The 22,703-nt window shown below is 40.0% G+C and overlaps 1 protein-coding gene across 1 annotated transcript; it reads right to left on the bottom strand.

The window, feature by feature from the left end:
• Positions 1 to 160: 160 nt before the first annotated feature.
• On the bottom strand, positions 161 to 5,627 carry LOC109239406. The gene is made up of 9 exons (XM_019405972.1): positions 5,026 to 5,627; positions 3,584 to 4,107; positions 1,937 to 1,987; positions 1,740 to 1,847; positions 1,508 to 1,603; positions 1,200 to 1,298; positions 1,048 to 1,107; positions 859 to 948; positions 161 to 601 (listed from the first exon to the last, which is right to left on the bottom strand). Exons 1-8 carry the CDS (start codon positions 5,516 to 5,518, stop codon positions 883 to 885), a joined length of 1,497 nt encoding a protein of 498 aa, XP_019261517.1. The 5' UTR covers positions 5,519 to 5,627; the 3' UTR covers positions 161 to 601; positions 859 to 882.
• Between the last annotated feature and the right edge of the window lie 17,076 nt (positions 5,628 to 22,703).

Genomic DNA, 22,703 nt, shown 5'->3' on the forward strand with positions numbered 1-22,703 from the left:
TGTATTCTTTGCCTCTACTATGATTTGAACCTAATAATCTTTGCCTCTACTATGATTTGAACCTAATAAAATCGCCGCCCCCCCCCCCCCCCAAGGTATTACCTGGACGTGGAATACTAACGAACCTAATCCAGTACCATTACAGGCGACATACAGGAAATCATTGAAAAATGGTTTTATTTAGTTTTCAAACTTTAATTGTTCATCCTTCGACCAAATCAAGAACATAGCACAAGGCATAATCCCTCCAAAAATGAACAACTCGATAGTACAATGGGCTGCATAAACGTAGTATCTTCAACTGTTACTTCACTAGTCACTACCTATATACCCCGCTGAACATTCTTGGAGAACAATCAAATCGAGGATTCTGAGGAGAATTGGCCATTCAATCTTGTGAAGTAGTCGAGACTGGAACTGGAAAAGAGATTCTACTATGCTCTACTAGCAATCATCATCTAATTTGCAACTACAACAACCAAAAAAACCAAGAACAAATTCCACCAAAAGGAAAGGTAACAGAAATAAGGTAACTAGCTTATGAAAAAGACGGGCAATCCATTGATGCCTCCATGCTTTTGATCTCTCCTTTGCTCATGCTCTGCCAAAACAAGAGAAACAGCTAATTAGTCCAAAACCTCAAAGAAGAAAAGTTCAAACTTCAAATGCCAGACTATTGGATATATCAAAGATCAGATACACTTATATCATTGAACAAATTTATAAATTTACATAACCATTTTCCACCAAGTACTATGATGAATCTAAGAAGAATCTAATGTGTGGATAGCGGCAGGACAAAGGACGAATGGAAAAATATGACAACCACAGGAGACTAACAGAACTTCAAGTTCTTACCTGCTATAACAAAAAATGTGCCTATTACAATAAGTATGACTCGACGACAGTTCGCCCAAACTTTTCTTCAACATCCTTGGGTGTCTCAATCTAATCCAAAAATAATCAGGAAGAAGTCAAAGTTAGAAAACAAAAAAATGGGGCAGAGTAGAGAGTAGCATCAGAACATAAGCAGAACATTTGACTTACCGCATTTAGAGCTTTGAAAAGAGCCTTAACTGTGTTATGTGGGTTCCTTGAGCCAACAACCTGCCGGAGTATGATGTTACAATGATGGGCACGGAATAAATACCAAATTTCAATATTATGTGAACTGCTTGATAAGAATTATAATACAATACCTTTGATTTTACATTCCTGAAACCGGCTAAATGCAAAATTGTTTGGACGGTTCTACCTGCTTTCATCCCTGTTTGAGTAGGAGCGGGCCACAGATATACCTGCATTGAGGTGCAAGTAAGCAAAGGTTCAAGACCAAAGAGTCAAAAAATGAAAAATAGAGAAACTTTACCCTTTATAAACAGAAAACTAAGACTCCTTCTTTTTTAGGTATGCATAAAGAGAAAGTCACGATGCATTTCCTACGTGTATGAGCAAACAAAAACTTAACAAAAGGAAGACTAAAATTCACACTCCAAATAGTTGGCACCTTGGTCTTTTTGTAGTTTGTTTGAACTGCATGCGAAATTGTATGCTCCTCATGCCGTTCGACATAATGTAGGTTCTGAAAGCATTTCTCATATGCCTGCACAATTCATTTTAAAAACAAAAGTCTTGTCTTAGAAGAGTTGCTGAAAGACCAATCATCCAGTCCAAGGCATTGATTAAAATGAAAACATGCTTTAAATTGGAATGGTCAAATAATAAACAGACTCCTGTACCTTTTGCAGGGCAATGGGAATAGCTGGACCTTTTGCTTTTGCGAAACCAACAACTCCGTGATAGTTCCCACAAGCCAACAAAGCAGTATACTTGACAACTTGTCCCCCCTGTATCACATTTCAGCCATAATTTGTGAAATTGTTTATTCAAGGTCCATTAAAAAAGAATGAGAAATCCATTGGAATAGCCGCATTACCTTAGTAACCTTACATGTCCTATTGACATCAATGAGTTTCACATCAAAACCCTGCCATTGTCAAGAAATAATAAGTGAAAATGAAAGAATGATCGCGTCCAATTCCGTGAAACACAGATTTTACGAAATAACTTAGAATATATACCCATAAGAATCATAGACATAACATCAGAGAGTGATTTGTTAATGTAACGCTCTTGAGGAACTAATAAGAGTTCTCAACATAGAAACAAATATATGCAAATGTGGAAACAGGGTTCCCACTTCACATTTCACTTGAGGGTCTTAGGAATACCGAAGATACTACTCCCTCCGTTCCAATTTATGTGAACCTGTTTGACTGGACACGAAGTTTAAGAAAAAATGATGATTTTTGGAATATGTGGTCCTAAACAAGTCAAACAGGGGTCCAGAGAATTTGTGTGGTTATAAAAGCTTCTCATTAAGAGTAGAATTGGAAGTTTAAGCTAAATTGTTTCCAAATTTAGAAAGGGGTCATTCTTTTTGGAACGGACTAAAAAGGAAATAGGTTCACATAAACTGGAATGGAGGGAGTAGCATATATAACAAGCTCTCATTACTTGGACTTAACCGAGAGTAACTCTCGGATGAGCTACTTCAATAACGATTACTTGTTGAATTTGCAATTTGCCGGAGGCTTCTCGGATGGTCCCTCTTATCAGACAACTAAATGTATACTGCCCATTTTGTTTGGTAAGAGAACTCTTAAAGGCAACCAAACTAGATGAAGTGTTTTGGAATCACCTAGTTTTCCTTTCTCAAAATGAAAGGTTATTGAGAGCACCAGCCAAGAATGAGAATTGATTAGTCCATTTCGTGTCAACATCCACTCTTCCTTATTCTATTTCTTGATTTTTTGGTACGGATAGTTTATCAGAAAAAAGAATGTCAAAATGCGCTATTTAGCAGCGTCTCAACGAAAAGTACTCCTACCATAAACTAACACGGAAAGAGGGGCAACACGCACCTACTTCCCCCAAACAAAAAGAGGGGAGAGTTTTCAGCTACAGACCAATCTACTGGACATAGAAGTTTTTGTCCACTGCATGGGCACTAAAAAACAAAACAAAAAAAAGATATATATATATCATGCTTCTACTTTCCGGCCAGCAGATTGGAATCTGACCTTTAATTAATAAGATTCTCATTCTTGCCATACAGCTTAGGAAAATTTCATTACTTGCCAGATAACTTCTATCAAAATAAAATCGATTATTACTCTGTTCCTCTAACAGTATGAAGAACACAACCAAATGTTTGCTTTTGGAGAACCAACACAGTTAATTTTCCTAACACCACAATCATTTCAAGGAAGCCATACAGGGAATTAAATCAAGAAGCTGAAGTGATATAAGAAAAGTGATTAGTTAAAAGCTATCCCTATTCCCTTCCATATGCTACGAACCAAAATATTAGACACATGAACATAGTGCATGTGTGAGTCTGGCCTCGAAGTATTTGGTACCATCAACATGCTTCTTGTGATTTTACTTCATTTTATTGCCAGAAATTTTGCAGGATAAACGTTTTCCAACTAAAACGACTTTCCCGAAAGTTAAGTCTCATTTGCAAGAAAGTTAAAACCAATGCTTTCATATTATAACCAGCATAAGACTTGGCACTTACTTTTCTGTACAGAGGTCTTCTTTTCTTCTCTGTCAACGAGTTCCTTTCTTCAGCAAGATCTCTGATTTCCTCTTCTAAGAGCTTACCCCTTTTCCCAAAGGTGTGGTCCAATTCAGCCAATTTCTCTTCAAGTTTCCTATCAATGGCATTGAGCTTCTCTAACAATATATCATCCTTCTCTTTCATGTCATCAAACTCTATGTCATCGTCGTCATCTCCTCCTTGAATCATCTCCTTTTCCTTTTCAAACCCAGCATGTTCTAAAAGATCTACATTTGGTCCCACCTGCTCATGTTGAATGATTCCATAATTCTCTGGGTCATTGGGATCATAAGCTTCCTTCCACTGCACCATTCGCATGGCCCTATTTATCTTCTGCTGCAAAAGAAATCTTTCCTTACCCTCAGCCACTTTAAGGCGGTTCATCAGTTCACCAATCACACGATACTCTGGTCTCAACTGGAAATGCTTTTGCTCAAACTTGTCAATTCTATTCATCCACTTGAATGCATCATCAAGAGTCTCTGGTCAAAACTTCCGTAATTTGTCAATTCCAATTCAACAACAAAATGCTATCAATTTGTTTTGCAAGTCCTTTCACATAGTTGACTTTCACATATATATGCACAGACAAACATAAGTCTAACAATATGTGATTATTTTCTCATACATATTCCAACCTAACCCCCAAGTAAAACTTACCCAGCATCACATTTACACTAATGAACTGACATTTTTGGTCGTATTGTTCACGTCCATCCTATAAACAACATAAAACCTGAGTGTAACTTCTAATCCCACCAATTATCAAGCTTTCTTTGTGTTAATAAAACTAACACTATTTTCCTCTTCTCTCCTCCGCCATTTCCTTATGAGAGAAGTCATAAGCAAATACACATTTAACCTCTAGGAAAATGCCACTTTACTGCAAAAAAGATCATTTTTTCCGTTTACTCAAAATCGAAAACCTCTTCATCTTACTATAATACTTGAGTTCTAGAAATATTTACACAATCAGTTCACTAAAAGGTAATTAAAAAGTAATTGCATGTCACTCTATTTTTTTGATAACCATATGCATGTAACTCTATTTAATAGCATTCATTAATAACCGAGAAAAATTTGTAAGTAACTTGTTATAACACATTAAAGGTACAGCGGCGGTGTAAAACATATTACAATGTCAGTGTATATAACTTAGACCCAAGCTATTGATGTTTCAATAACCTATTATAACACGTTAAATTACCCATATGGCATACAAAAATTGAAGCATTGGTGTATATAATTTAAATCCTAACCAGTAATGTCTCAATAACATATCATAATGGATTAAATTACACATGTGGTCTAAAACAAATATTATAGTGCCGGTATATATAACTTAAATCCTAACTATTAATTGTCTCAAAATGGCATAGATGAAAATTAAATCATCATACCTGCATCAGTGAAGTTCTTAAGGAGCTCTTCATGTCGCTTAAACTTTTTTTCAAAAGTATCCCATCGTTTATTAATAGCCTCAGCAGTCCACCGTTCATCATCATCATCAGAATCCGAATCCGTAGGCTCATCAAAATAGCTAAATTTTTCTTCCTTAAGCTTCTTCTTCTCGAGCTTCTCAATTAGTGGGCCCACGCCCATGAAATCCTCATTTTCCTCAGCATCAATATCCGCTGTATCTAATCCTTTCTTCTTTCTCTCTTCCCTTTCCCTTTGCTTGTCCCTTTCGACGTCGAGGAATAGCTCTCTGATTACCCTATCCGCCTGCGGTGTTCGGTATGATGCGGAGGAGAATGAACGTACGGAATGCGGAGGCGGCTGTGGATGCCGGAAAAGTGGTTGATTTCCTGCGCCGGCGGCGGAAGATGATGAAACGAACCGCAGTTGATTGCGGAGTAGTCGAACCCAAAACGTCGTCGTTCTGCTACTCATTTTGATCTGCTTTTTCTCCTCTTTGAACTAATGGAACTTCATTTCATTTGGTTTCAAACAAAAATGGTGTGGAGAGTGAAGAAGGAAAAAGTGGATGCAGGGTTTAGGGTATTACGTAACTGGGTCGGGTTGGGGTTGCGGGTCACTAAATACCTTTTTGCCTTTTTGTTAATTTTTTTTTCCCCTTTTTGTTCGTATTTTGTGTTGATCAATCTTTTTCCGGGCGAAAATTATTTACCCTCCTCAACTTTGTGTTAAAAATCAAACTCCTCCCTCAACTTTGAACAATAATCATTCTCCCCCTTTATCCTACACAATACTTTTTTTACCATTTGAATTTTCAATTTCCTCCTCAATTCAATATTTTTTTTATGATTTTAGCTATAACTTAAATTATGTAAAATTTAGTATAAGTTGTAATTAGAGTTCATTAAAATTATAAGTAGAATAAGTAATCAGAGTCAATTAAAATTACCTTATCTTTATGATTGTTATTTTAATATAATGCATATTAAATATATATTTAAGTTATATTTTCTTAGCGACGAAGCTAGAAATTCATACAAGAGGGACCCCAATTTTTTTTAATCTCGGATTGAACTTGTGAGCTAAGATAACTTGGGCTGTTTTTCATATAAGAGGATTGAAAAACATCCCAAATTATCGTAGCTCCTAAGTTCAATTCGAAATAACTTTAAAAAATGGGGTATTTTTCAATCCTCTTATATGAATTTCTAGCTCCGTCGCTAAAAAAATATAGCTTAAATATATATTTAATATGCATTACATTAAAATAACAATCATAAAGATAAGGTAATTTTAATTGATCGACTCTAATTACTTATTCTACTTATAATTTTAATGAACTCTAATTATAATCTATAATAGGTATTACATAATTTAAGTTATAGCTAAAATCATAAAAAAAAAATTATATAATAAAAAAATATTGAATTGAGGAGGAAATTGAAAATTCAAGGGCAAAAAAGGTATTGTGTAGGATAAAGGGGGGAGAATGATTATTGTTCAAAGTTGATGGGGGAATTTGATTTTTAACATAATATTGGGGAAGGTAAATGATTTTCACCCATTTTTTTTCACTTGTGGTTTTTTGCATTGCATGTATACTATTACCAACCAAGTATAATTTTTGATTTAACTCAATTAACGAAGACAAACAACAACTATTACAACCACGATTTCAGTTATACATGAATCATCATTGACTATTACTTTATTCAAATCGTCTCATTTCAATTAATAGTGATAATGTTAACAAATTTTATAGCATTATTTTAAATTTTAAACCACTATTGTATTTTATCCTTTATTACAATAAATTACTAATAGTCAACTTTACAAGACTTATAACCTCAAAACCTAATGGTTTAAACTGCTGCCCAAAAATGCCATCAGCTACATTTTGATTTGTTTCATTTTGGTGGTTTGAAACTATATAAATATTTAGGATCGTCTTCTCACTGATTCTACGATTGAGTTGAAAGTGTGTCCTTCAATTTAGTTATTTCTTTTGAACTTAAGTTAGTTTACAAGTACATTTATTTATAATCTATTGATGTGTATAAACCACAAGAGTATATATCATTTTTTGAGGAAGTTAAAATATTTATATATTAATATTAAAGTTGGTTAATAGCAGTACAACCCATAGATATTAATATTGGAGTATATGAAATAAGCCTAGTAAAATGTGTTACTTCTCTCATCAAATACTAGGCTTGAGAGAGAGAGCCAAGTAACAAACCAAAAAAGATTGTCTCTCTTTCTCTTTAGGATGAACTCCCAACCTTTTGAAAGTCAAACCACTATCCCCAAAAATCACCCGATATAATCCATCAAAACCCACCAAAAGATGTTTTGGAAAATCCAATATCCTTCAAGGATAAATTGTTGGAATCTAACCCAATGGATTTTGCTCCTATAATATAACAAGATGAAATGCTCTACACCACCAACTCAACGGATGAGAAGGAGGTTGAGCATGATCCAGAAGTAAAAAGGAAGGTGTCATAAAAATCTCCCTTTCAACGGAAGATAGACAACGTATCTATGAACCGTGGAAATTTTCTATCATAATCAAATTAGTAAGAAAGCGTATGCAACATCATTATTTAAAAAGGAAAATTCAAGATCTATGGAATCCAACGGAAGACTTCTCTCTCATTGATCTTGGAGAAGACAATTATATTATCAAATTCAAGAAGAAGGAAAACATGGACAAGGCTATCCACTTAGGTCTATGGTTTATAAATGGCCATTTCCTGTCCATCTCCAGATGGAAACCAAATTTTGTGGCCAAAAATAAAAAATTAACTACCTCAGCTGTATGGATTAGGCTTCCCCAATTGCCAACAGAGCTTTATGATGGTAAAATCCTAGAAAAAATTGGCAATGCAATAGGACGTCTACTAAAAATTGACACATGCACATCAACTACCCTAAGAGGTCGATATGCAAGGATATGTGTCGAAATTCTTGTGAAAATCCCAGTCCAACCCTACCTTTTTGTTGGACAACATAAGCAATATATTCACTATGAAGGGGAAGACTTTCTTTGCAAAACTTATGGTCGTTTTGGTCACACAATGAGGCAGTGCAATTACATAAAAACAAAAAAAAGCACTAATCCTCTCCATGCAGGGCAAGCTCATCAACCAATGGCTACAAATGGAGAGAATGAAGGGGAATGGATTAGTGTTTCATTCAACAAAAAGAAAAATCAAGGTAGAAAACCTCCTCCCCAACCTACCATCAACCAAGATAAAAGCAGCCATGGTCTAGGTATTTCGGTTAAACTCTTTAATGCTAATACGTGTAAATACTTGGACACTCAACTGCTTCAATATAAATCTAAAGATCATCATTCCCCTAATCAAACCTCAAAAGCTACTATCCAGCCTATCAATGCGAAGGAACAAAATAATTCTCTACACAAAAACCACTACATAGATAAAAAGCAAATGGTTTTGCCAAAAACCACTATGGCTAATACTAATTTTCTTAGCAAAAATAATTTTTCTCATTTAACTGATGACTTGGCATTAGAGGGCATCGACACTTGTATGAGTGAATCCGCCGTGGCACCAAATGATGCTAACCAATTAGATGCTATCGATGCCATGCAAAATGGCTCTACAATGGACACTTCTAACCCTCCCATTAACCCTATCCCTACTGCCCTAGACCCACCCCTTAAACAAAAATCTACCCAAAATATTGTGTTATCTAAAGGATCTCAAAAAGATCTTTCCTTAAGATATGGCAAGATTACTTCCACCATGCATGTTTGCCAAATGGCAACGGAAGCAGTAAAGGGTAGCCAAATGGACACACCTTTAGATAACCTAATAGAAGCAATTAAGTGTCCTATAAATCAAGACATAGAGCACCCAAAAGACACAAACTTGAAAGAAACAATCATTGGTTCTTCCACTAATCGACTAGCCCTTTCTTCTACCCAAAATCCCACGCCTACTACCAGTGCATTAAATACTTCACACCTTACCCAAAATGCCAAGAGTTTCTTCATCCCTAAGAAGAAGGAATCGCCTCATTCAAATCCTACGACAACACAGACCTCTCAACATGGAAAATCTCCCCCCCCCCCCATCCTCAAGAACAACCCCAGATAATTTATGCACAACCACCTCAACCCCAAGACTACCAACTCTCCAGTTGGATGGAGCTAGGCCTCATGGGCCATGCAATATCCTTCACAGTCCCAATCAGTGGCTAAGAGGCTATTGTGATCCTCTACAACACCCAATATCTAGCGCAACTCATTACGGAGGGAATGAGATTGGCCATGAACAACTACCTCAATCAAGTATGGCTCAACAATATTATTCATCTGATGACTCCATCAATGAACCCTCAAATGGCTCATGTAATGAGGGAACATTGGAGCATGCCTCCATAGTTCAACCCCATAAACCCTCAAAATGCCCCGTTGGATCTTCCCTTCTTTCCAACAGAGATGTACACTCATCTCAATCCCATCTTCTCCCTTGGGACACCAACTAGGGGAACCAAGAGATGTCAGCCCCCCCTCCACCCCCTCCAGTGCCCCCACATCAACAATAAGTCGACCCAATACCAGGTCCAGTGGAGGTAGAAATGGAGGAGGAGGATGTCCCTCTAAACCTACACTTAAGGCCAACCCTAGAAATCTCAAGCCTATACGGAATAAAAAAATTTCTCTTCACGGAGAGGCACGAGAAGAGGCATGTGCTCAGTTGTCCGTTAGCCCTATACAAGTGCTCGATGGATATCCGTCCTCCACATGACCCAACAGTGGGCAACAAGGCGATGATTCTAGTTCCTTCGATGAGAAGAAATTCTGTCCAAATGGGAGGGATAAGGGAGAATGGAGAGATGGTCAACCCTTGTGATGACCCGACCCGTCGTCACATGAGTTACCGCCCCGTTTCCCCTATGTTATGCTTCTTCATGTTTCATTATCAGTATTTGATGTGTTAGAGTTGGTTTGGAATGGTTTTGATAAGAAATGAGACACTTAGTCTCTTTTTAGAAGGCTTAAGTTGGAAAAGTCAACCGGATGTTGACTTTTGTGTTAGAGGGCTCGGATTTGAATTCCGATGATTTGGTTAGCTTCGGGGGATGATTTGTGACTTAGGAGTGCGATCGGAATTGATTTTGGAGGTTCAGTGTATAATTAGGCTTGAATTGGCGAAGTTAGTATTTTGGCGAATTCTGGTTGGTAGGTGAGATTTTGATCCGGGGGTCGGAATGAGATTCCGAGAGTTGCTGTAGCTTCGTTAGGTGATTTTGGATGTGTGTGCAAAATTTCAGGTCATTCGGAGGTGTTTTGGTTGGGTTTCTGATCGAATGCGTGTTTCGGAAGTTTTAGAAGAACTTAGGCTTGAATTCGATGAGAAATGATGGTTTTAGTGTTGTTTGAGGTGTTTTAATGATTAGAGCAAGTTTGAATAAGGTATTGTATCATGTTTGTATTTTTGGTTGAGGTCCCGAGGGCCTCGGGGTGATTTCGGATGGCTAACGGGAAGTTTTGAACTTTGGAGATTGCAGAACCTGTGCTGCTTCTGGTATTTTCGCTCCTGCGGAAATGGGACCGCAGAAGCGGTACCGCAGAAGCGAGTCAAGAACCGCAGAAGCGACAGGAATCGCAGGTGCGGAGATGCTGACCGCATCTGCGGAGTCGCGGATGCGACAGTAGGACCGCAGATGCGGAATTTTGGAAGGCTAAAGGAAACCGCACCTGCGTAAAAGGAATCGCAGATGCGAGACCGCAGAAGCGGTCTAGTAACCGCAGAAGCGGTCTTGTCCGCAGAAGCGGCTCCCCATCGCAAAAGCGAAAGTCGCAGATGCGGAAATAACTGGTCAGAAAGGGTTTTAATTCCCTTCGCAAAATATTTACAGAACACATATTTTGACTTCGGACTTGGGGTGTTCTTGAGCGAATTTGAAGAGGAAATTCAAGGACTTCGATCAGGTAAGCATTCTTGGACTTAGAACACAATTTTATCATGCAAATACATGAAATTTCACTGAAAACTCAAGGAATTAGGGTCAAAAATGGTGGTTTAGGGCTTGAAACCTAAGAGAACAAAAATGGGAATTTGAGGGGTCATTTGGACTCCGATTTTGGTGTTCTTTATATGCATGGACTCGTGGCGAGATAAGGAATCCGGTGATGTGAATTTTATAATTTTTCGAGAAGTGGGCCCGGGGCTCGGGTTTTGCCAACTTCGTGTTTTCGATGTTTTTCGAGTCTTTTCGATTGGGTTATATTCCCTTAGCATATTGTGACGTATTCGTTGTGGTTTTGGTCAGATTCAACGCCCGAAGAGGTGAATTCGAAAGGCAAGGGCATAGCAAGCTAGGACTTTGGCCGGCTTGAGGTTAGTAATAAATGTAAATGCTGTGTTGAGGGTTTGAAACCCCGAATTTGCACATCGTAGTGTTATATGAGGTGACTTGCACGCCGGATAACGGGCGTGGGGTAGGGCACCGTCAGGGACTGTGACTTGGTCCGTCCCGCTTAATAAAATTGGTACCTATTTTATTGTAGATTTGTAATATCCTTATAAAAATGGATTAATTGTCATAATTGGGCTTCGTGCCAACTACTTGAATCCTTCAGGGATTATTTTAATGGTTTCTTACCATATTTATAAATATTAAACTCAGTCCTGGTATTTAATACTGTGTTTGAAATCTCAGCCTTTTTCTTAAATTAGAAATTAAGTTAATATTTTTAAATGAAGTTTGGGATGAATATTTTTATACTATTGTGTGATTTTTGGACTGAGTATGGGATCGGGCTGCACGCCGCAGCAGTATTATAATGATATTGATATGAGGCCAAGGGCCTGTTTGATGCCACGAGATGGCTTATTATTGCGCTTGGGCCGTAAGGGGCCCCTCCCCGAGTCTGCACACCCCCAGTGAGCGCCGTCAACGTTAAATAAATGGAGCGGGCTGCACGGCCACAGCGGGGTACTGGAGGTACCGGTTTATGTGTTGCATTGCATATTTAATTGTTATTTATTCTCATTCTGGTGTGACTTTATTATAACTGTTTTTAATGTTTACTGTATTATGCTATTGGTCCACGTTGTTGTATTTATAGTTTTACTTTGTGTTTATTTAGGATTTCTTATCCTCAGACTTTATTTATATTTATTACATTCTAGGTTGGAAGTACTCACAATACTCCCTGCACCTTGTGTGCAGATTCAGGTACACCACAGGGTGAGTAAGGACTTGTTTAGCGGAGCAGTAAATATCCGGGAGTATCGAGGTAGCTGCATGGCGTTCGCAGCCTTGATCTCTCCCTTCTATCTTTTATTATTTTATTCGTATATTTTTCTTAGTCGGACTTGTAATAGGTGAATAATCTATTTCTAGAGGCTCATGTTCGTGACACCAGATTCTGTGGGTTGATTAGTACTTTGTTTTTATTTTGGGATTTTCGAATGTTAGAGATTATTACAAAAATTCCGCATTTAATTTGGTATTTTAGCAGGGAACATTTATTTATTTATATAGATTATTTGGCTAAGGTTGTGTAAATGGTCGGGCTTGCCTAGCAATGTGTTGGGCGCCATCACGACCGGGGTTTGGGTCGTGACAAGGTGGTATCAGAGCCTAGGTTACTTGGTCTCGCGAATCATGAGCCGGTTTAGTAGAGTCTCGCGGATCGGTACGGATACGTCTGTACTTATCCTCGAGAGGCTGGAGAACCTTTAGAAAATACTCCATATCCTTGAAACTCTTGTCGTGCGGCTTTGTTGAACTGTGAACTAAATCTTTGTTATTCTATTCTCTCACAGATGGTGAGAACACGAGCTACCGAACGTGACGGACGACCACCAGTGCCACCTACTGAGGCCGCCAGAGGCCGTGGGCGCGGTCGTGGTCGTGGCAGGGGTAGAGTAGCCGGGACAGTACCTGCTAATCCTACGATTGTCCCAGCTCAGGATCAGGCTCCAGCGGTGGAGACTCCAGCAGCACCTGCTCAGGCACCAGATGTGCCTATTGTGATTCCGGGTCTTCAGGAGACCTTGGCACAGATCTTCACGGTCTGTACTGGTTTGGCTCAAGCAGTTTCAGCCACCACAGCAGCAGCAGCTACTTCACAGATCGGGGGAGTCAATCAGACCCCCGATGCCCGCACACCTGCGCAGGGAGTGCAGGGGCTACAGACACCGGAGGCACCTCTAGCTCAGCAGGTTGCACCAGCTCAGGGTTTTGTGGTTCCAGCTATGCCAGACGATGAGCAGCGTCGTCTCGAGAGGTTTGGTAGACTCCAGCCTCCGACATTCGGTGGTGCTGACGGCGAGGATGCCCAGAGTTTTCTCGATAGATGCCAGTGTATGCTCCGTACGGCAGGGATCCTTGAGTCGAGTGGTGTGGCATTTACTATTTTTCAGTTCACGGGGGATGCTCTTACTTGGTGCGAGGACTTTGAGAGGCGTAGGCCTGCCGGTGCAGCACCTCTAACTTGGCAGCAGTTCTTAGCTCTTTTTCTGGAGAAGTATATACCTCAGTCCCGCAGGGAAGAGTTGCGTAGGCAGTTTGAGTGGTTAGCACAGAGAGACATGACAGTGACTCAGTATGAGGCGAGGTTTTCCCAGCTGGCTCGTCATACTACTTGGATGGTTCCAACAGATCGCGAGAGGATCAGGAGATTTGTGGATGTTCTTAACTATCATCTCCGTATTTTGATGACTAGAGAGAGAGTACTGGGTGCTACGTTTGAGGAGGTGGTAGACATTGCTCGTGAGATTGAGTCAGTTCGCCGTAGAGAGCGAGAGGAGAGGGAGGCTAAGAGGCCTCGTGGATCGGGCAGTTTCAGTGGTGCTCCTTCGAGGGGTCAGTTCCAGCAGGGTAGAGGTCGCTCTTTCAGGCCCGCTCAGTCAGCTCGTCCAGAATATCGTGGGAGATCTTCATGCCGTGGTCATCATGGACCCCAGCAGGGTCAGACTTCACTCAGCGCTCTCCCAGCTCAGAGTTCATCTCATGCCGAGTGCATCTGCTGGTCACTCCGGTGTGAGAGGTTTTCATCAGTCCCCATCTTCAGTACCGGGCAGCTGCTATGAGTGCGGAGAGTTGGGTCATTTCAGGAGGCAGCGCCCTCGCCTTCGTGGCAGACAACATCAGCAGAGGGGCCAGCCCTCGACTTCTGCTCCAATTACTTCACCACCCGCCCAGTCAGCTAAGGGTGGAGATTAGGCAGCCAGGGGTCGCCCCAGAGGTAGAGATCGATCAGGCGGTGGCCAGGCTCGTTTCTACGCGATGCCGGGCAGGACAGATGCTATTGCTTCAGACGCTGTCATTACAGGTATAATTTCAGTCTGTCACAGAGACGCCTCAGTATTATTTGATCCTGGTTCTACCTATTCATATGTATCTTCATACTTTGCTCATCATTTAGGTACGACCCGAGGGTGTCTTGCCTTACTTGTTCATGTGTCTACCCCGATGGGCGACACTATTATTGTGGACCATGTATACCGGTCGTGTTTGGTGACTATTGGGGGTCTGGAGAACCGAGTTGATTTATTGCTACTGAATATGGTAGATTTCGATATTATCCTGGGCATGGATTGGTTATCTCCGTGTCATGCTATTCTAGACTGTTATGCTAAGACAGTCACTTTGGCTATGCCGGGTGTACCGCGGATCGAGTGGCGTGGTGTGACTGACTATATTCCTAGCAGAGTTATTTCTTTCTTGAAGGCCCAACGTATGGTTGAAAAGGGTTGTCTTTCCTATTTGGCGTTTGTGAGAGATGTGGGAGCTGAGACCCCCAACATTGAGTCGGTTCCCGTTGTGAGGGAGTTTCGCGATGTGTTTCCTGCAGACCTGCCGGGTATGCGGCCGGACAGGGACATTGATTTTGGCATTGACCTGGTGCCGGGCACTCAGCCCATTTCTATTCCACCATATCGCATGGCACCAGCGGAGTTGAAAGAATTAAAGGAGCAGCTTCAGGAGCTCCTGGATAAGGGGTTCATTCGGCCTAGTGTGTCACCTTGGGGTGCACCAGTTCTATTTGTGAAGAAGAAGGATGGCACGATGAGAATGTGCATCGATTATAGGCAGTTGAACAAGGTAACAATTAAAAACAAGTACCCCTTACCTCGCATCGATGATTTATTTGACCNAGTTATCGTTTCTCATGTTTATGTGAGTATTGTTAGTCAAGCATTCAATGATAATTACAGTCCTTGTAGGTTGATAGAGTAATGTCGTAGTCAGCTGAGGTTAATTACAGTTGTTTTGTTTTGTTATTTTATGAAGTTAATCAGCCGTAATAAAGTAGTAATGAAGCTGTAATGCAGTTCTATCATGAAATTATTTCAGTAGACATGAAATGTTGTCTAAGTTCAGAATGGCAGTACAATCTGATGTGTGGTTAAATATAGATGAACAATTAAAATATTGGTCTCACATGCATGTTTAGTCTACTAAAAGGCGTTTGAGCTTAAATAATCCATTACCTTGTAGTTCTTTTTAAAATCTGGCAATCACAGGTTTAATTCACAAATCAGTCATCACCATCACACAATTTTAGAGATCAACAAAAATAGAAATCATAGTTACTTTAGGATTTTCCCTCTCAAATAAATAATAGATGAGACGAGCCGCGCCGAATAAAGTACAAATTGCGGGGCCCTCATTCAATGTTTCACTAAAAATACCTAGACTTCGGGATGGACCGTTTAGCGAATTTCACGGCCTTCCCCAAAGATAATAACGCGATAGTCTCTTTAGGCACACACTTTAAATAATTTTACATTCCTAAATACGGGTGCACATTTATGTGACCCAAATTCAAATCTCAACGAAGTCGAAATACGTCAAAAACCACGGGTGCATTTATATGATGTGGTTCGAGACGTATTGTCACGACGTTGCAAGTCTCTTAAAATAAACATAATAATAAAGGCGGTTCAAAGCTAAAGACATAAATCCCAAAAACATGTACTAAAATCAAATAAATAAGCCGAATATGACAGTTGAGCGACCGTGCTAGAACCACAGAACCCGGGAATGCCTAGCACCTTCTCCCGGGTTAACAGAATTCCTTATCTGGATTTCTGGTTCGCGACTGTTAAATAGAGTCAAACCCTTTCCTCGATTAGGGATTCAAACCGGTGACTTGGGACACCATAAATCTCCCACGTGGCGACTCTAAATCTTAAATAAAACGAATCCCGTTTTGATTGTCCTTTAATTGGAAAAAACTCCTTTATTATGCCCTTCACGGGGTGTAGTAAAAAAGGAGGTGTGACACCAGTGAGCGTAGTCGACTATAAATATATGGACCAGACTGCATGCCGCAGCGATATTGATATGGATCGGGCTGCACGCCGCAGCGGTTACTATAATTCTCAGGGTTATGAGATTAAATGAGCCGAGTGCTGAGAGTGAGTACCGAGTGACTGAGAGGTTGCCCGAGGGGCCATATTCTGAGTGATCCTTTGCTTGAGGGGCCCTGTTATGATGTTTCCACTGTTTTTCACTCTTCTTATAAATAAGCCTCTGATGGATATATTGTCAAATAACTAATTTCAAAGTTTTAAACTGAGATTGATGAAATTATGACAGAACTGTTTCTTTTCTTTTTAAGTTATATGTTTTGAACTGCTCTTCACTGCTTTCAGTCCATTATTTACTTAGTTACTTACTGAGTTGGAGTACTCACTTTACTCCCTGCACCCCTTGTGTGCAGATCTAGGTGCTCGAGCGGCCGAGTGAGAGCTTTTCAGTTATTCAGCATTTGCCGGGGATTTCGAGGTAGCTGCATGGCGTCCGCAGCCCTGATTTCTCCCTCCTATTTTGTTATCTTTTCCGCATTTCCTAGACTAGTAATGTAGTAGATGATTCAGACTTGTATTAGAGGCTCTAGACTCGTGACACCAGATCAGTGTGGGCTGTGTAGTTTCTATGTCTTGTTGATTTCTGCATATCTTTCTTATTGTTCTAAAACACTTATTATGATAATTGGTAATTAAACCGTGTTAGCAAATGATTTATTAAATAATAATGGGTTGTGGTTTGATAGTTGGTCTGGCTTGCCTAGTAATGGGATAGGCACCATCACGACCGGTATTTGGGGTCGTGACAGGTTGGTATCAGAGCCTAGGTTACATAGGTCTCGCGAGTCATGAGCCAGTTTAGTAGAGTCTCGCGGATCGGTATAGAGACGTCTGTATTTATCCTCGAAAGGCTGCAGAACCTTTAGGAAACTTCACATTCTTGAAATTCTTATCGTTCGGGTTTGTTGATCCGAGTACTAAACTTCTGTTGTTCTATTCTCTCACAGATGGTGAGGACACGCGCTACTGGACAGGGTGGACGACCACCAGTGCCACCAGCTGCGACCACTAGAGGCTGAGGACACGGTCGTGGTCGCGGTAGGGGTAGAGCAGCGGGGGCAGCACCTGCAGATCCACCAGCTGCCCCAGATGTGACGACCCGACCCGTCGTCACGTGAGTTACCGCCCCATTTCCCCATGTTATGCTCCTTCATGTTTCATTATCAGTATTTGATGTGTTAGAGTTGGTTTGAAATGGTTTTGATAAGAAATGAGACACTTAGTCTCTTTAAGGAAGGCTTGTTTTGAAAAAAAGTCAACCGGATGTTGACCTATGAGTTAGAGGGCTCGGATGTGGATTCCGACGATTCGGTTAGCTTCGGGGGATGATTTGTGACTTATGAGTGTGATCAGAAGTAATTTTGGAGGTCCGGTGTAGAATTAGGCTTGAATTGGCGAAGTTAGTATTTTGGCGAATTCCGGCGGATAGGTGAGATTTTGATCCAAGGGTCGGAATGAGATTCCGAGAGTTGCAGTAGCTTCGTTAGGTGATTTTGGATGTGTGTGCAAAATTTCAGGTCATTCGGAGGTGTTTTGGTTGGGTTTTTTATCGAATGCGTGTTTCGGAAGTTTTAGAAGAACTTAGGCTTGAATTCGATAAGAAATGATGGTTTTAGTGTTGTTTGAGGTGTTTTGATGATGGGAGCAAGTTAGAATAAGGTACTGGAACATGTTGGTGTCTTTGGTTGAGGTCCCGGGGGCCTCGGGGTGATTTCGGATGGCTAACGGGATGAAAATTTAAGTTGGAGATTGCAGGTTCATATCTGATATCTGGTATTTTCGCTTCTGCGGAAACGGACCGTAGAAGCAGTTCCGCAGAAGCGTGAGGAGGGTCGCAAAAGCGGCTTATGGCCTAGTAGGGTAGTTTCGCAGAAGCGGAACATTTTCCGCTTAAGCGAGTCCGCAGAAGCGGACAGGCGAACGCAGAAGCGGTTTTTGTGCTGGAGAGTTAGTTCCGCAGAAGCGGACATTATGTCGCAGAAGCGGCCTTGGATTTTTAAATGAAATTCCGCAGAAGCGGAAAAATTACCGCAGATGCGGTAGTCGCAGAAGCGACAAAGGACCGCAGAAGCGGAAATAACTGATGAGAAAGGGTTTTAATTCCCTTCGCGAAATATTTACAGAATACATATATCAACTTCGGACTTGGGGTGTTCTTGAGCGATTTTGAAGAGGAAATTCAAGGTCTTCGATCAGGTAAGCATTCTTGGACTTAGAACACAATTTTTATCATGCAAATACATGAAATTAGGCCGAAAACTTAAGGAAATAAGGTCAAAAATGGTGGTTTAGGGCTTGAAACCTAAGAGAACAAAAATGAGAATTTGAAGGCTCATTTGGACTCGGATTGTGGTAAATTTGTTATGTATAGACTCGTGGCGAGACGAGGAATCTGGTGATGTGAATTTCGTAATTTTTCGAGAAGTGGGTCCGGGGCTCGGGTTTTGCCAACTTTGTGATTTTCGATGTTTTTCGAGTCTTTTCGATTGGGTTATATTCCCTTAGCATATTGTGACGTATTCGTTGTGGTTTTGGTCAGGTTCGACGCACGAAGAGGTGAATTCGAAAGGCAAGGGCATAGCAAGCTAGGACTTTGGCCGGCTTGAGGTTAATAATAAATGTAAATGCTGTGTTGAGGGTTTGAAACCCCGAATTTGCACAACGTAGTGCTATGTGAGGTGACTTGCATGCCGGATAATGGGCGTGGGGTAGAGCATCGTCGGGGTTTGTGACTTGGTCCGTCCCGCTTAATAAAAAAATTACTACCTATTTGTTTGTAGTTTCGTGATATCCTTATAAAAATGGATTAAATTGTTATCATTGGGCCTTGTGCCAACTACTTGAATCCTTCAGGGATTATTTTAATGGTTTCTTACCATATTTATAAATATTAAACTCAGTCCTGGTATTTAATACTGTGTTTGAAACATCAGCCATTTTCTTAAATTAGAAATTAAGTTAATATTTTTAAATGAAGTTTGGGCTGAATATTTTTGTTCTCCAAGTGTGATTTTTGGACTGAGTATGGGATCAGGCTGCACGCCGCAGCAGTATTATAATGATATTGATATGAGGCCAAGGGCCTGTTTGATGCCACGAGATGGCTTATTATTGCGCTTGGGCCGTAAGGGGCCCCTCCCGGAGTCTGCACACCCCTAGTGAGCGCCGTCGACGTTAAATAAATGGAACGGGCTGCACGGCCGCAGCGGGGTACTGGAGGTACCAGTTTATGTGTTGCATTGCATATTTAATTGTTATTTATTCCTTCATCTGTTATTATATTTTAATGTTTACTGTATTATGCTATTGGTCCACGTTGTTGTATTTACAGTTTTACTTTGTGTTTATTTAGGATTTCTTATCCTTAGACTTTATTTATATTTATTAATTTCTGGGTTGGAAGTACTCACAATACTCCCTGCACCTTGTGTGCAGATTCAGGTACACCACAGGGTGAGTAAGGACTTGTTTAGCGGAGCAGTAAATATCCGGGAGTATCGAGGTAGCTGCATGGCGTTCGCAGCCTTGATCTCTCCCTTCTATCTTTTATTATTTTATTCGTATATTTTTCTTAGTCGGACTTGTAATAGGTGAATAATCTGTTTCTAGAGGCTCATGTTCGTGACACCAGATTCTGTGGGTTGATTAGTACTTTGTTTTTATTTTGGGATTTTCGAATGTTAGAGATTATTACAAAAATTCCGCATTTAATTTGGTATTTTAGTAGTGAACATTTATTTATTTATATAAATTATTTGGCTAAGGTTGTGTAAATGGTCGGGCTTGCCTAGCAATGTGTTGGGCGCCATCACGACCGGGGTTTGGGTCGTGACAACCCTGAAACTAATTTTGCCATGAATCATCCTACAAATTTTATAATATGGAATATTCGAGGAGGGAACAATGAAAATTTCAGAAGAAACTTTAGGGAGATGATTGATACACATAGGTCGTGCATGGTGACACTGTTGGAAACAAGGATGGGAAATCATGCAGCCATGGTTTGGGTTTTCTGAGATGATTGAAGTTCTATCGGAGGGTCAGGCAGGAGGCATGGTAATGATGTGGAAGGATGATATAATCAATGTTCAAAATGCTGTTCGTAGGAATCAATAGATCCATGCAACCATAGAGGTAATTCCAATACGTAAACCTTGGCTTTTTACTTCTATATATGCTAGTACTTGTATTCACAATAGAAATATCATGTGGGATCACCTAGAAAATATTAGCAATTCTTTTAAAGGACCTTGGCTAGTAGGTGGTGACTTTAATGATATTTTAGCCGCTAGTGAGAAATTTGGTGGCAAACCTATTAAGGATAGTAGAGCTAGATACATATGGTCCAAAATCAACAAGTGTAACTTGATTGATCTAGGCTTCAAAGGAAGCAAATACACTTGGACAAACAAAAGACATATTAAGAAGGGTCTTATATTAGAAAAACTTGATAAAGTTTTCGGAAATGAGGAATGGATTGAACTCTTCCCAAAAAGCTCCATTATCCACTTGCCTAGAACCCACTCTGACCACAACCCTATCCTTATAGAATTGATCCCAAGAAATAGGTCTCCCCATAAAGTCCCATTTAGACTAGAAACCTTCTGGTGTAAGCATCCGGAGTTCCAGACGATTGTAAAAAATAATTGGAATGATAGTGATTACTTCAAAGCTAGCCTTCATTTTATAGATAAGTTAAAACCTTGAAAAGATAGCACTTTTGGTAATATTATGGGAAGGAAGAGAAAATTGCTAGCCAGACTACAAGGTATCCAAACTTCCAGTAGCTATTCTACCAGCTCTTTCCTTCGAACTTTAGAATTAGAACTTCAAAACGAGTTCAATGATATTCTAAAAATTAAGGAAGATTATTGAAAACTTAGGTCTAGGATCCTGTGGCTTAATGATGGAAACACTAATACGAAATTCTTCCATGTCTCAACCACCAATAGGAAAAGAAGAAACAAAATTAATTTCTTCAAAAATGACGCGGGTGATTGGATAAATAACCATAGCCAAATTATGTCTCATGTTCAAAATTATTTTACCTCTACATTTACTTCTTCTCACTCCTATTCTAACTGGGCTAACCCCCTAAATCCCCAATTCAGAGGTAACAGGATTAATCTAGACAATCTAGATACCCCCCTTCTAGACAATGAAATTAAAAGAGCTGTCTTCTCGTTCAAACCATTTAAGTCTCCTGGACCAGATGGTTTGCACCCTTTCTTTTTCCAAAAATATTGGTATCACATAGGACAATCAGTTAGCAATCTTTGTCGTGACATTTTTAACAATCAGGAAATCCCTCCGGAAATTAACAAAATTTTTCTCTGCCTCATTCTCAAATTCCACAATGCCAACAGTATTAAAAATTTCAGACCTATTGGATTATGCAATACCATCTATAAACTAATCACTAAGATTCTAGCCAACCGTCTTAAACCTTACCTAGATCAATTGATCAGTCCATATCAGGCTAGTTTTACGAAAAATAGAAGGGCGTCTGATAATGCTATCATCATCCAGGAACTAATTTCTAAGTTTACCAAGCTGAAAGGCAAGCAGGGCCATATGATTCTTAAAATCGACTTAGAAAAGGCTTTTGATCGTTTAGAATGGTCCTTCGTTCGCCACACCCTTGATTACTTCAAATTCCCACCAAAATTTTCCAAATTATTACTGAGTTGCATTCCAACAAGTAATATAGCAATATTAGTCAACGGATCTGTTACTAATTATTTTTAACCAAGTAGAGGAATTAGACAAGGAAACCCCATCTCCCCCTATATCTTTATCCTCTGCCTAGAAATGCTCACCAGATATATAGAACATCAAGTGGACATCAAGAATTGGGATCCTATATCCTTAGGATATAAATGTCCAAAAATCTCTCATTTATTATTTGCTGACGACCTTACTCTAATGGCTAGAGCAAATGCTAAATCATGTCAAGCCATTAAAAATGGTCTTGAACAATTTTGTTCTCTCTCAGGTCAAAGCATCAACACCACCAAATCAAAGTTACTACTCTCCAAAAATTGTGACCATACAATTATCAGAGATATTACCACTATGTTAGCAATTAAGAGAAGTAACAGAGATATTACCACTATGTTAGGAATTAAGAGAAGTAACAGTTTTGGGTCATACCTAGGTTTCCCTATCTTACACCATAGCCCAAAACCTAGGGACTATCAATTCCTAATCGATAATATGAGAACTAAACTTGCCTCTTGGAAAATGAAATTCTTTAGTTTGGCAGGAAGAACAACCCTTGCAACATCGTGCCT

The sequence above is a fragment of the Nicotiana attenuata genome, unplaced genomic scaffold (assembly GCF_001879085.1).
Source record: "Nicotiana attenuata strain UT unplaced genomic scaffold, NIATTr2, whole genome shotgun sequence".
Classification (NCBI taxonomy): Eukaryota; Viridiplantae; Streptophyta; class Magnoliopsida; order Solanales; family Solanaceae; genus Nicotiana; species Nicotiana attenuata.